The sequence below is a fragment of the Hippocampus zosterae genome, chromosome 5, assembly GCF_025434085.1.
Source record: "Hippocampus zosterae strain Florida chromosome 5, ASM2543408v3, whole genome shotgun sequence".
Taxonomy (NCBI): Eukaryota; Metazoa; Chordata; class Actinopteri; order Syngnathiformes; family Syngnathidae; genus Hippocampus; species Hippocampus zosterae.
Window position 1 is genome coordinate 20,619,737 of NC_067455.1, and position 15,500 is coordinate 20,635,236.

Consider the following 15,500-nt stretch of genomic DNA (forward strand, 5'->3'; position numbering starts at 1 on the left):
GATCGCATTGATTTGTACTTAATGTGTATCGAATCGTATCGCATCGGGAAACGGTGAATCGTATCGCCAGAAAATTCCTCGTATCGTTTAAGTATCGCATCGCTGGCAGTGGATCGTGATGTGTATCGAATCGTCCTCAGTGCTGAGATTCAGAACCCTATTCGGAAGGAGGATTGCGATCCGCCCCCACGCATTTCCGAATAGAGCACCGTATTGGTCGGAACGTCGAGTGTCACTCCTTTTTGATGCAGTCTGAATAACCAAATGGTAAATTTGAGCAACACCCTGAATTTCTGAACGGGAAGAATGAACCAGTGCGCCCTCGGGGAATAACGCAACCATACCATGGCGTGATTGGCTGGAGGAGGCGGCGTGTACACATCACTTTTGCAGCAAATAGACCCATACCTGTTAGTGATGGGAATACCGGCTCCTTTTAGAGAGCCAGCTCTTTTGGATCGGCTCCCTAAAAAGAGCCGGCTCTTTCGGCTCCCAAATTGCTCCTCAGTTTTTTTGTTGTTGCTTAAATTAATTTAATACCAAAAATAACGTAATATTATGTGTAAAATGAAGTACTAATTTCAAAAATAGACATTATATCAAATATTTATGATTTATATGGCTTTATTTATATTCTTCTGAACATACTCAACATGGAGTGCTAAAAAAATAAAAACAAAGTACAAAGACCCATCTCAAAACAAGGTCGTCAAAAAGTTCCAATCTCTGAATGTGTATATTTATAAGCTTTTAACTATTTACAGTAAATCAACATAACTAAGCTTTGAATACCACACAACAAATTATAACATTTGTAAAACAAAAAGAAAAAAAAGCAGCATCCAGGTAAAGGTTTTAGCTTGTGTTTAGCGAAGATTGGCATGAAGAAAAACCAAGTGCCTCAGCTTTGAGGGGTTGATCCTCTTTCTCCTCTGTTAATATTTGCCCTGTTTTGGAGAAGATTCTCTCTGAGGGGACAGATGTTGCGACAACACACAGCCAACACAAAATGGATGAAAATCCCTGGCAATCATTTTACCCAGTTCCTCATCAATTGTGTTCTGTTTTGCTGGTTTTATAGGTTTTTGCATAAAGTGGCTCATAGAGCTCTGGGTTGTACATCTAGGCAGTTGTGACATTGCAGCAGCACCAACAGTTGCAGACACACTAGCAACTTCATTAATAGCTGGTTCCCTTGCTTGTCTTTTCTCTTCAGATTGTACTGATGGGTGGACATTTCTGATGTGCCTGTGCAGGTTATTTGTGGAGCCTGATCTATGGGATATTTTAACCATGCACAGTCTAAACGCTGCCTTTGAACTATCAATTAAATTGAAATGAGTCCATATTTCACTGCGTTTCCTATCCATTTCTCACCTTTCCACTTTCCACCGTGTTGTTTTTTTTTCACTAACTAGCTCTCTCGTCTCCTTGTCGGTCTTGTTCGCGTGCTGCTCAGTGTGCTGCTGTGTGTCTCTTCTCTAACCCCTCCCCCTTCTCTAAACTGCAGCGCGCGCGCGTGTGTGTGCGTGTAACCGCCCCCTTCCGGCTCCCAAAGAGGAGCCGGCTCCCAATGAGGTTGGAGCCGGCACCCATCGTTCACTTCAAAGAGCGGCTCTCGGAGCCGGGTCGTTCGCGAACGACACATCACTAATACCTGTGCCACGAGCTCATGTTGCATTTGAGGAAGGTGGAAAATCGTGCAAAATGCGAGGCGAATGTCAACAACTATGCCTGATTCTGATCAACCGTTTGTTGTTGTGTTTCATTACAAAACATTTTGACCTCCTGCAAACCTTTTTCGTAATGTCTTTTATTCGTATAAATAAATAAAAAATTATAGCTTAAAAACATTTCATACGTTTCTCCAAATAACTAAATGCAAGGAAATGCAGTATACGGATAAAGGACCTTCACGCATGCAGTATAAATCACATTGTTTTGCTTTAAGTTGCTTGGAATAAAAACATGTAAAAGCGAGATAAATGTAATGGTCTTGTATTTTGTAAATTATATTTTGCCATTACGGACGGTAGTCCAGTGGTTAGCATGTCGACCTCACAGTGCGGAGGTGCAGAGTTCGATTACGGCTCCGGCCTCCGTGTGAAGTTAGCATGTTCTCCCCCGGCCTGCGTGGGTTTTCTACTGGTACTCCGCTCTGTTCCTCCGACATAAAAAAACATGCATGGCAGGCTGTTTGAACACTCCAAATTGTCCCTCATTGAGCACTGCTCAATGAGCATGATTAGGATGCTCTGCATCGGCATATACGACCAATATCCAGCAACTTCAAACAGCCACTTAAGATGAGTGCACAGGCCACAATCAACCTGATCAACTCTATGCCAAGGGAGTTGCAATGTATGAAGCAAATGGTGATCACACCAGATACCTCTTCCCAAGAAAAGAAAAACGGCACGTGGCACACTTGTGCAACAACCAGGCTGTCTCATCAGTATCTTGATAAACCACACCTGTGAGGTGGGATGGATCATCTCCACAAAGGACTCACAACACAGATTTAGATATATTTGAGGAAAAATCGCCTTTTGTGAATACAGAAATAGTTGACATCTTTGAGTAACAGCTCACGAAAAATGGGGACAAAAACAAAAGTCCTACCGGTATATTTATATTTTCAATTAATGTGTATCGGGTGCATCGGAAATTCACTCTGACGCTCCTGCACTACTCTGAGAGTGTATGCTTGGAGAGGCAGAGCACACTTCAGCCATCCATACATTTTTAACGCTGCTTCTCCTGAACAGGGTTGCAGAGAGTTGCCGGAACCTATTCCAGGTGAGCTCCGGGCACAAGGCAGACTACACACTGAATTGGTCATCAGTCACAGGGCACATAGAGTGACAAAAAAAACATTCACACCCACAACCACACTGCTATTAAGTGTTAACACTGCCCAGACACAAGTCAGGTGAGTGTACCACTTCACCATCAGCAACAAGCACATTCCCCTAATGTTAATTTCCGAACGCAGCGTATGTTCTTTGACCATGTGTCAAACTCAAGGCCTGGGGGCCAGATCTGGTGTACCACATCATTTTATGTTGCCCGTGAAAGCAAATCATGTGTGTCAACGTCCATGCTCCTTGTCAAATTTGTACCGATAATGTCAAATTATCCTGTGTAGGAAATACTGCAGAAATAATGTTCAGAATTCTGTTACCCTGTTTACACTCACTAAACTAAAAATTAAACAAACCATTATAATTGACTGATTTCAAAACTAGTCATCTATCAATTTTTGGTGTACAATACGATAAGACAATTAAAGATTTATTTGGTTTCACTGTCATAACGGCCCTCCGAGGGAACCCGGAACTTCAAAGAGGCCTGTGACAAAAATGAGTTTGACACCCCTGTCCTAAATCAATCAGCTACTTGCGCTTGAACAGTTTCCATCTCTATTGCCTGATGCACTGCGTCCACAATTGCATTTGTACCGATAATGTCAAATTATCCTGTGTAGGAAATACTGCAGAAATAATGTTCAGAATTCTGTTACCCTGTTTACACTCACTAAACTAAAAATTAAACAAACCATTATAATTGACTGATTTCAAAACTAGTCATCTATCAATTTTTGGTGTACAATACGATAAGACAATTAAAGATTTATTTGGTTTCACTGTCATAACGGCCCTCCGAGGGAACCCGGAACTTCAAAGAGGCCCGTGACAAAAATGAGTTTGACACCCCTGTCCTAAATCAATCAGCTACTTGCGCTTGAACAGTTTCCATCTCTATTGCCTGATGCACCGCGTCCACAATTGCAAAATTATTGGTCAAATGGCCGGTAGTTTTTGCGTTTATGTAATCGACGCTTTTACAGCAGTTGTACACAAGTAACACTGGTCTTATGATGTACTACACAAAAATGTATACCTTAAACCTTTTATCCTTAAATATATACAAAGAGGTTTGTTGATCTGCTGCAGCATTAGTCTGCTTTTTTATGAGGTCTACTGTACTTGATCACAAATGACAGCAAACTGAAATTACACAAACTCTTTTGTGTGATAGTGGACCTCTTTGTGGTTTGGCACTGCTCTTTTAGAAATTACAGGAATACATGATGATGAGGCTAACCCTTGAGGATACAGTACGGTAAGTTTATTTAAACAGAAAAAATGAAAAGAAGAACAAGAACAATTTTCCTCAAGAAAAAAAAAAGTGTACTGCAGTTCTGTTCAATGTCTTCAATATCAAAATGTACATAATCACTGTATCAAGTTAAAGATGAAAAAGCAAACATATTTACATTTCTTTTTCTACATTGTTAAGTTGACTTGGCACACTCTGCCACATCCAGCTTCTTGCCACTGTCGCACATTTTGGCCAGATTCTGTTGAGAGAAAAGCACTGTATGAGATGATGAAATGGCTGGAAAAAATAAACTGGCAATTTATCAAAGGAAATCTTACATTCGCAGCTCGAATGACGCTGGTGGGAGACTGGATGGCTGCAAGGTCTGTTAGTATTTTCTTGAGATCACAGTTGTATGGATGTTCTGAAGCAGTTGAAAACGTGTCACATGATGGTCCTCAACAAAATGAGCCTTTCAATCTTATTTTGACTTTCACTACATTCCAAATTATTGGGCATACAGATTTCTACATTAACAATGGCCAAGGGCCACCACGTGACTGTGTTGGGCCACCCAAAGGCTGCTGACGCTAGCATTGCAACTTTAGCAGGCAGAGACCCGGAGTGAGAAAAGCAGTCTAAATACAGAACCTGTACGTAGATGTTTTTTAGGGCTAACTTCAGATGCTGTGGCTTTAGGTATGCTTTGTCGACCAGAAAATTAAAGTTCATTCTACATACTTAATCACACAGAGCACATTGTATATATTTGTATGATGAATGTATGTACCTGGTTCCGGAGACCTTTGTGGCTTAAGTTGCAGGTATGGATGCTCCAGCAGTTCTACAATGGATATTCGCTCCCTAGGACTTCGGACCAAGCATCTCTGTCAAACAAGAAGCCGTATTCGCGGTTACAAAATACACAGAGGTTTGCTGATACATCTCAGGCAGTGTTGTTTCTGAAGACCACCATTCTAGTTTTTTGCAATACCAAAGTTGAGTAATTTATGATCTCATGATGATTCTCAATTGACCAAAAGACTAAATCAAAATGTCTTCTTGAGAGGAGCTGTGACCGTTTTCAGAACTCGCATTCATTAAATTAACTTGTACATTGTACTTGTATGTTACATCTAAGGAAGATTTGGACTGATGATGTATGCAACTTGGGAAGCTTCTCATTTCTTTAGTTGACTTTGTTTTAAAATAATACAATATAATGTGTCTTTTATCATTGAGAACATGAACACCAAATACAAATAATTGCTGTATAAACGACCGATCACCAAGACAAAAAATTGTTGTTTTCGGGCTCTTACTTTCAACACATCCAGCAAGTCCTTCTCTGAGATGTCAGGAAATGCAATTTTATGGCTGGGATTGATGATGGCATGCATCTTGCTGATTCGATTGGTGATGCTTTGGAATGGACTCTTTCTGTATGTCATATAGTACAGGATACATCCGAGGGACCACACATCCCCCTTTGGACCTATCTTAGAAACAAAATTTTTAAAAAAGTTAGCAGACACTCTTCTGCAATCAGAAAGATATTTCTTAAATTGTTAAATAAACAATAGGAAGAGTACTTTTGAGCGTGCTTTTCCATGCTGGGATGAAGTGTCTTTAATTGCCTCTGGGGGCATATAGTTGAGGGTTCCAGCCTGTGTTTGATTTGACATAATGACACTTACATTTACCCTGACCATGTTTTATTTCACTTGTATGTCAAACATTCATTGGCTTTTAACTCCTCCGAATTTACAGCTCTTACTTGTGTATCCTTCATAATGCTTGTCACATCAGGTTGCATACGGCTTGCAATACCAAAGTCAATTAGCTTCAGTGTCGCGTTGACAATGACAAAATTTGCTGGCTTCAAGTCACCGTGGACGATTCCTGCACACAAGAGCCAAAAACACGCATGAGAATGGTTTAAAATAAATACAAGTTACTAATTGGAGCTCGAGAGAGTGAGAGAAAGAAAGTACCATGTTTGTGAATTGTCTGGACGGCTTCTAGCATGTACTTCCAGTATAGCTTCCTCTCAATTGGATTGACAGACGTTCTGCTCTGCAACCAAGTGTTGAGATCCAAGTTGCCACACTCCATCAACACATAAATGTAGCTGTTGGTTATTTCACTGCAAAAACATGACCACAAGAACATTAAAATAACCCTGAAATGTACAGTGCAATGTATGTTCCACTAAATTGCACAGTTACCTTATGCTGTGTTTTCAATTCTACCGCTAATGTATTATATTTATTCTACAAATATACTGTATTGCTAATACTATATTTTATATTGCACTGTATTGCACAATGAAACACTGTTTTTTTTCTTCCCCCGAATTTTGCTGCTGTGGACTGCAAATTTCCCCAGTGTGGGACAAATGAAGGTTATCTTATCGTAAGTATGAAGTCGTGGTCGTCGTCCACGTGACAGTAAAACCACACATCATCTAACAATAACGTGATGAACAGAATAAAAACAGAGGGATTTTTATTCAATGGAATTCTTTCCACCCAGTCCATGCACTTACTAGTCATAGAGCTTTATGATTTGATCGCTGTATTGCTGCAAGTAGTTCAGATGCTCAATCTCATTTTTGGAATTTTCTACTGTCTGAGCATCTGCATCCTCAAGGTCGATGTATTTCACTGCAAACAATTGTTTTTTTTCATCCAGGACCTGGTACACCTAAAGAAAAAAAATTAAATAAGCTATGATTATGACGAGCAAATACGGACAATTATTATGTATGATTATTATTTTGAATTTCTATTTTTATTAGTATTATTACAAGGGAGTCACATGCGCAGCACATTTTCACCAATATACTATATTTATTTTCTGTCATTTACCTTGCCGGATCCACCACGTCCAATCATTTTAAGAATGAAGAACTGTTTGCCTTTAATGGTCACGAACTCATTTGTTGTGAAGGAAACCTGCTAGTAGTAAAAAATGTCTTGTTACCATTTCAAATGTTTGAAAAAATGCAGTTTCACAGTTTTGTGTTGTTGGTTAGTGGAACCAACACAGTGGTATATTTCGACCGAATCGTGATACAAAGTTTGATTGGCATTTTCCCCCCCAGTTGGTAAGATTAGAATTGGTAATCATGATACTGTATACATGTCCAGAGAGAATGCAAGCAAAATACAAAGACACTTCCTTATCGACGTGACACAAACTGGAAATGGAAGTGGACTGTACCGTTGTGGCACAAGTTAAGTGGTTGTACCTGTGGAATGTGAAAGGCAGCTGAGTAATTCATAGGTGGGCATGGCTGCTGAACAGGTTCTCCACTGTGTGCTGCTTTTCGGGATGAATACAACACTGCAGGTTCTCTCATGGAAATAGGAGTAATAAAGCTGAAGGGGAGAAGGGTAGAAGTTCAAGTTAGGCAAATCAAATTTAGTGATTAATTCACACAACAAAGTTTCACAATTTTCATCTACCTCACAAGGTTCTTTGCGTTAAAAGCAGGCACAAAACAATAAATGTATTTTACCAATTGGCCCGCGTGGTATTACCGATTAGCACAGGTACCGCTGTAGTTATTTGGAGTCTGTGGATCTAATTTCGATGGAGCCGGGATGGAGTTGCTCAAACAGGGAACTGGTTTGGAATCAGGTGGTGTTTCACGTTTCACCTAAAAAGAAGAGAAGAGACGTGAATGCAAAAAGGGGTTCAATTTGACAGGAAGTTGAATCACCGTATGTTGTGTAATGAAGTTTTTTCCTAGATATAAAATTGTGAGTGGCAGCCTCTGGCTTTGAAACATCTCACATCACGAAAACGGTTTACAACTGACCAGAGGTGCACAAACTGTCACTTTGACTGCAAGGCAGTGAGTGTCACGCCAAATGTGTCAGACGATTTCATTGACTTTTTAAAAAACGCAAATATTGCTTCTTTTGTAACCAAAAATGTCTCACTTATTTAAAAATTACATCTTAAAATAAGTATTCTGTTTTTTTAATTACTCAGAGAGCTCATAAAATATGCAAATATTCTTCCAAACAAGGTAAGATTACAAAGATGAGAGGTGATTGCAGGTCTTACAGGTAATGAAAAAGTCGAAGTTCATGTTAGATGTTACTTCATGTCACTGATGAGATGCAGCCATTGAATGCTTATTCGAAAATATAACCTGTAAAATGTCTCAAGAACAAGTGGCCACACCACACAACCTGTGAACCCATTATTCACTGATTGAAAAGCTTGGGCTCGGTTGATTTTGATGGTTTGAAAGAAAGATTCAATGACATGATTGTTAATTGAAAAGGTTTGCATAATACAAAAAAAAAAACAAAAAAAACCCAGATTTTTTTTAAGAAAAGGAAAACATTAAAGAACAGTGAAAAACTTTACCAAAATGTGAAATGTGCTTTTTTTTGAAGCAGTTGGGTGTGTGTGTATGAATCGAATGGTACAACATCTGCTTCAAATTGAGAAAGAAAAAACCCTGGCAAAGAATTCAGATAAGCCGCACACTGTATTGGCAGACATACTGGTATTGTACTGATTTAAAATTATCAAGGCATTCTGCAGTGTGTGTATAAAGATGTCCAACCTTTGTCAAAACATCCGGAGTTGTAATCTTCCACTCTCCAACTGATACACTCTCCTTGCTGGCAGGTTTGGGATGTTCCGCTGTTTGGTTCACAGCAAGCCTGTCAGGGAGCTGGGGTTCTTGGATGCACCCCGCATGTTGACGTGTTAATTTCAAAAACTTTAAAATAATAATTTACGCTACAATGATGTTAGGAGAACGCCCAAGGCCATAAAAAAGGCAGTCTGGACACTGCAGTGACAGGAGAGGACATATTGTTAACCAGCATGTCGATTTTCTCCATGTTTCCAATAAAGGCCTGCGATAGCCTCGGTCAACTTTGGGCTCTTTGGAAGTGGATTTGGGGACATTTCTTAACTATACAGTATACTCATAAAACAATATTGCATTGCATATTTTTTAATATACTGTACTGTATATCTGTATACCTATCCATCCATCCGTCCATCCATCCATCCATCCATCCATCCATCCATCCATCCATCCATCCATCCATCCATCCATCCATCCATCCATCCATCCATCCATCCATCCATCCATCCATCCATCCATCCATCGCTTATCCGGGGCCCGGTCGCGGGGACAACAGCTTTAGCAGGGAACCCCAGACTTCCCTCTCCATAGCTACTTCTTCCAGCTCTCCCCGGCGGATCCCGAGACGTTCCCAGGCCAGCTGGGTGACATAGTCTCTCCAGCGTGTCCTGGGTCTTCCTCTGGGTCTCCTCCCGGTGGGACATGACCGGAACACCTCACCAGGGCGGCGCTCAGGAGGCATCCGAATCAGATGCCCAAGCCACCTCATCTGGCTCCTCTCGATGTGGAGGAGTAGCGGCTCGACTCTGAGCCCCTCCCGGATGACCGAGCTTCTCACCTTATCTCTAAGGGAGAGCCCGGACACCCTGCGGATCAAAAACTCATTTCGACCGCTTGTAACCGGCATCTCGTTCTTTCGGTCACGACCCATAGCTCGTGACCATAGATGAGGGTTGGGACGTAGATTGACCGGTAAATTGAGAGCTTCGCCCTTTGGCTCAGCTCCTTCTTCACTACGACAGACCGATACAACGTCCGCATCACAGCAGACGCTGCACTGATCCTCCTGTCGATCTCCCGCTCTCTCCTGCCCCCACTCGTGAACAAGACCCCAAGATACTTGAACTCCTCCACTTGGGGCAAGATCTCCTCCCCGACCCAGAGGGGGAACTCCACCCTTTTCCGACTGAGGACCATGGTTTCAGATTTGGAGGTGCTGATCTTCATCCCAACCGCTTTACACTCGGCTGCGAAACGCTCCAGTGAGTGTTGGAGAGCCCTGTTTGAAGGAGCCAACAGCACCACAAAAAGCAGGGATGAAATACTGAGGCCCCCAAAACGGACCCCCTCAAAGCTTCAGCTGCGCCTAGAAATTCTGTCCATAAAGGTTATGAACAGAATCGGCGACAAAGGGCAGCCTTGGCGGAGTCCTACCCCCACTGGAAACGATTCCGACTTACTGCCGGCAATGCGAACCAAACTCTGACATCGGTGGGATAGTGACCGAACAGCCCGTATCAGGGGGCTCGGTACCCCATACACACGAAGCACCCCCCACAGAACTCCCAGAGGGATATGGTCAAACGCCTTCTCCACAAAAAGAAGTCCACAAACCACATGTAGACTGGTTGGGCGAATTCCCACATACCCTCGAGGACCCTGCTAAGGGTGTAGAGCTGGTCCACTGTTCCACGGCCGGGACGAAAACCACACTGCTCCTCCCCAATCTGAGGCTTGACTTCCTGACGGACCCTCCTCTCCAGCACCCTTGAATAGACCTTACCAGGGAGACTGAGGAGTGTGATCCCTCTGTAGTTGGAACACACCCTCCGGTCCCCCTTTTTAAAAAGAGGGACCACCACCCCAGTCTGCCAATCCAGAGGCACACTCCCTGTTGACCGCGCGATGTTGCAGAGGCGTGTCAACCAGGACAGCCCCACAACATCCAGAACCTTGAGGAACTCCGGGTGGATCTCATCCACCCCTGGGGCCTTGCCACCGAGGAGCTTTTTAACCACATCGGTGACTTCAGCCACAGAGATAGGAGAGCCCACCTCAGAGTCCCCGGGCTCTGCTTCCTCCAAGGAAGGCGTGTTGGTGGAGTTGAGGTCTTCGAAGTACTCTGCCCACCGATTCACAACGTCCCGAGTCGAAGTCCGCAGCGCCCCATCCCCACTGTACACAGTGTTAGTGGCGCAATCTAATTATTTACACACTCTATCAGGGCAGGCTAGCCATGACCAATTTGCGAATAAATACCAAGTATTCTAAAGTGTATTGTTTTTACTCTTCATTCAGCTACCATAAATGTCTTTTACACTACAAATTGAATATAACAGAAAAATATAATTACTTTCTGAGTAACTAATTACTTTTACAAGGCACCCAATGAGTTAGTAAGTCAATTACTTTTAGGAAGGAGCAGTTTGTAGCGATAATTTTTTTGTAAAGTAACATTCCACAACACTGAAAATTTACAACAGTGAGGAAGTGGCGCTAAAATCTATTAGCAGAGGCCAAAATTCATTTGTGGCAGCCCGCCACAGATAATGTATACGTTGATTGATACAGGTTGTTTATCCTCACTCGGAGTGGAATATATGACAGTATGTAATTCTGTATGCGTAAAACAGCATATAGTCTTCTATACTTCATGAATCTATTTCTCTTATAGGTCACTCACTGGCGATGATGGTCATCTTAGACTTGAAAATCAAAAAAAAAAAAAAAAACTATGTTTAAAGTGAGATTTTTGTGGGGAAACAAATTCCTACAGATGGTACAAAAGTCAATTTGAAAAAGTCAATTGCACTCTATGCAAGTTATGCCAAACTAAGTAACAAGATGGCGCCACACCCTGTGCATGTCAGCGCTGTCCAGACTTTGCTAAACAGTAATCCCTCGTTTATCGCGGTTAATGGGAGACCAAAACCACCCGCGATAAACGAAAATCTGCGAAGTAGCGACCCCCTCCTCCATATAGGTAGATATACATAATATTTATAAGGCCAAATTTAATGGTATACATGCATGTAGAAGTAAATTTTGAAGTACCGGGTAATTAACATGACTTAATGCTGTATACTAATTGATTTAAACATGTATAAGTTGGATTAGTTTATGAATAACAAAATACAGTAAACATATATATACCGGTATATATTTTTTAAAATTAAGTCCGCGAGAAGCTGAAGCTCAAGTCAGCAAAACAACAGCGAGTCACATAGAGCAACATATACAGTACTACATGCATATGAAATTTATATATATATATATATATATATATATGCTTGAAAAAATCCGGGATGCACTGGAGCCACAATAAACGAACCGCGAAATAGCGAGGGATCACTGTATTTGGCTTTGAGAATACCTATAGAGAGCTGCTCCTTCTTGGTGGGAACAAGTTGTTTCTCTCCAGCTTTCAGGTTCCTCAGGGCCACCTCCAACAGCTCAGCTGGTTTGGCACTTAAGGTATGGGCTTTGAACAGTATTGAAGCCGCCTTGTTCACATTTCCTTCATAACAACGACAAAATATCACTCAATTTGCAATCAATCGGGTGAGTAGTAATGCTTTTATGGCTAGAGTAGGCAGTGATTAAAAAAAACCCACAAAACTGTTATTTTTAAAATGTTTTTGGGGGGGAGGTGGTCAAGTTGCTGATGTGTAGTAGTGTCACAGGAAATGAAAGCTCATTACTGTCAAGGGATAATATTGGTGACACGGATAGCTGTCGTGTGCGTGTCTTGGGGCTGGTCGGTTAAGTGGGGCTACATTCAAATCTTGCTTACAGTTTCAAGTTCAACAATACACACGTTGTCTTTCAACTTTAAGAATAAACACATACATAAGATATGAGTTTGACTCTCCACATTAGATTCCAGTAGCATCATGTAGTAAATATAAGGCAAAACCGTAAAAAGATTGTGTTACTATACCTTGAGAAACCACAAACTGAGCATGTGCTACATGGACAAATGCAAAGGTTTTGCAGTGGGATCTTGCAACTATGAAATGGTCTTCAGCTCCATCAGGGTCATCAATGCTTCAAAGGAAAAACAGAAAATTCAACACAAAAATGTGAACTGAGTCATAATCATAAAGTATCATCATCATCTTACTGGAATGAAACTCAGTCATACATCACATATAAAATTAAATCTAACAAACATAGCCTAGTAAAGGGAGCATTGGTCAGTGGCTCACAACTAAGGCGCTATGGCACATTATGAGAGCTCTTGAGGGGTGCTGTGGGGAAACAATCCAATTACACCAGTTGTCTGAAATTATTATTGTTACAAATCCAATGAAACCTCGAGTTACGAATGAACGTTTTTTTTTAATTAACTTTCAGCTATACGCAAAATTTGGGGAGGAAACCATCCTTGGCTCGATGCCTAACTCACCTCACTCCTGTTTTGTTTTTTTTTACTCTTAATTACACATTAGAATCACTTTAAGGTTATGCCCCAAAAGATCCACATAAAACTCAATGGCTCCGCAGCAGCAACAAGCAGAAGGCCGTCTTGTGTGCAGCCGGAAGTTCACGAACTGATCACAGGTTTCCATACTGCAAATCAGAGATGGACGATTTGTTTCTTCGAATGGACCATGCAACTCAATGTTGTAAGGTATGAATTTAATGTCTTTTAATAAAAGGGTAAACAAAATTGTTTTATAAAGCTGCTATTGTGTAGCCCTGGTATTTGTTCTTGTAATGAGGGAATAGACTAAAAATCAAAGGAAAATAAAATCACATCAAAAAAATGTTTTCTTTTTTTTTAATGTGCACTCTTGACAATAATCCTGTGTATGCAGCGGTTGCCATTCATACAGAGTAAACCGTGGCATCCTGCTAATATACTGTATCAGGATTGTGTTAAAGAGGCCCAGATTTCTAACCATGCGAGTAAATTGTGAAAATGGGTCAATAGAAAATTGGGGAGATATTTTTAAAGGGCAATGCAGTAAAACTATAGAGTGAGTTCACACTTACCCCGTGAGTTCTGCATATTTGATCAGCAACCTTGCATAGCTGGAGTTCTTGCAGTGCTGTTTTATCGGCAGACGTGAATAGACTTTATAATAGCATTCTTTGAGTTTATTCAGGAAATTCACATCAGTATGAGGGTTGCCTCTTTTTTCAAGGTTCATCAGGTAAGTCCAACATGACTCGGGGGAATTTAAAAGAAGGACTTGTTCAAAATTGTCAGTTACGTCTGCAAAGAAAAAGTTAAAATCAAGACACGCAAACATCACAAAATAGTTTTATGGTCGGACCATGAGTATGCAGACATGCATTAACACTGTTTATCATTACCATCCAGTTTCAGGGTATTTTTTGTTTCATGTGTATAAAGGTGAGTGATCGTGGACTTCATGGAGTCTTGGTCCTGCCAAGGGCCACCTTCTGGAGTGACAGATTGCGTCTGCAATAATGGACAACATGTTTGTTCTTCTTGACACAAAAAAATGCCTTAATGAAGAATTCTAAAACCAGAATACAAAATGCTCACCAGAAGGCTGGTCAAGTAGTCATCAACAGCAGCTTTCTTTGAAGAGAAAAGCTGAAGCTTTGTGCTCACATTTGTACCAGACATTTGCCTGAAACAGAAGAAAACCACTTACATATTTCACATTTGTTGTTGTAGAGAACTCACTTTGTTGTGTAGAAAGTACTGTACTTCATTATCAAACAGATGCAGGTTGTGAAATCAAGAACTAGACAATCAAACAACTAGGACTGTTACTATGGAATATTTTTGGATTATTCTATCAGTTAATTTAATAAAAAATGTATTAAAGTTCAACACTGTGTTTAAGATAAGATATCCTTTATTCGTTGCTAATTAACAGATTATTGTTTATTTGGTATTGATACATAATTAACAGAGGTGCAAAAAAAAAAACATTTGAATCGGAAAAATTGTTTTTGATTTACCGGTAACCGAGCCGTGACATGCTTTAAAATGTAACACCCTCAAATCCGATCATACCCCAGGTATGAATTGGTGTCCAACTGTTTGAATTCTTTGAAATTTAATGAATTTCAACAGTTTGGGCTTTTGAGAGCAATATTGTTAGATATTAATACATTTTAGGACTGAATGATTCATAGAAACGAACTGATGTTGCGATGGAGTACAATGCACTTTTCAAATCACAAAGTTAAGAATTGGGGTAAGAAGGGCAGAACACCCCCCCGCCCCCAAAAAAAAGAACATTCAATGCCATAAGCATGCCACGCATACTCACCTTCCCTGTAAATTCCGCTATTTTGCATGATTAAATCGATCAAAAACTGCTCACCAATCAATGGCTCATTCATCAGTCATAAATAACAGAACGGACAATTATCTAACACTGACTGCGAAAGAATTTCTGAACAGGAATAATAAACAAATACCGTACGTTATTTGGGGAAATTGAAATAGGTATTATTGCTAAACTTTACCCACCAAAATACGAAATGCATATCTAGATCAGCTCCAGGGCACACAGACGAACAACAATCTGTGCACACACTCACACCGAAGAAAAAATTTACAACGTTCCATTGACCTGCCACGCATATTTTTGGAATGTGGGAGGAAAGTGGAGTACCCGGGGAAAACCCACGCAGGCACAGGGAGAACATGCAAACTCCACACAGGAAGGCCACAGCCGGAATTGAACTCTGCAGCTCTGCAGGGTGAGGGCGACACGCTAACAAGTCACCTACTGGGCCGCCATTATTCATTTCATTATTAGACCGGAAAAAAAAAATACATTTT

At 40.9% G+C, this 15,500-nt stretch overlaps 1 protein-coding gene and 1 long non-coding RNA gene across 5 annotated transcripts in view; one reads left to right on the top strand and one right to left on the bottom strand.

Annotated features, from left to right (window-relative positions):
• On the top strand, positions 1 to 5,558 carry LOC127600391 (uncharacterized). The gene is made up of 2 exons (XR_007962335.1): positions 1 to 267; positions 2,769 to 5,558. It is a non-coding gene; the product is annotated as an uncharacterized LOC127600391 (long non-coding RNA).
• The window catches only part of ttk (ttk protein kinase), a 14,530-nt gene continuing 3,188 nt past the window's right edge, over positions 4,159 to 15,500 (bottom strand). The window contains exons 9-25 of one of the 4 annotated variants that reach the window (XM_052064657.1): positions 14,244 to 14,331; positions 14,048 to 14,156; positions 13,724 to 13,946; positions 12,666 to 12,772; positions 12,099 to 12,242; positions 8,693 to 8,811; positions 7,650 to 7,768; positions 7,358 to 7,487; positions 6,975 to 7,064; positions 6,653 to 6,810; positions 6,099 to 6,250; positions 5,882 to 6,006; positions 5,697 to 5,771; positions 5,427 to 5,603; positions 4,895 to 4,991; positions 4,443 to 4,561; positions 4,159 to 4,363 (exon numbers count right to left, since the gene is read on the bottom strand). In XM_052064657.1, coding sequence (XP_051920617.1) covers positions 4,298 to 4,363; positions 4,443 to 4,561; positions 4,895 to 4,991; positions 5,427 to 5,603; positions 5,697 to 5,771; positions 5,882 to 6,006; positions 6,099 to 6,250; positions 6,653 to 6,810; positions 6,975 to 7,064; positions 7,358 to 7,487; positions 7,650 to 7,768; positions 8,693 to 8,811; positions 12,099 to 12,242; positions 12,666 to 12,772; positions 13,724 to 13,946; positions 14,048 to 14,156; positions 14,244 to 14,331 — 2,098 coding nt within the window. In that variant the 3' untranslated portion in view covers positions 4,159 to 4,297. The remainder of the gene's footprint in view (positions 4,364 to 4,442; positions 4,562 to 4,894; positions 4,992 to 5,426; positions 5,604 to 5,696; positions 5,772 to 5,881; positions 6,007 to 6,098; positions 6,251 to 6,652; positions 6,811 to 6,974; positions 7,065 to 7,357; positions 7,488 to 7,649; positions 7,769 to 8,692; positions 8,812 to 12,098; positions 12,243 to 12,665; positions 12,773 to 13,723; positions 13,947 to 14,047; positions 14,157 to 14,243; positions 14,332 to 15,500) is intronic. The other 3 variants (XM_052064658.1, XM_052064660.1, XM_052064661.1) reach the window with 3 other exon arrangements.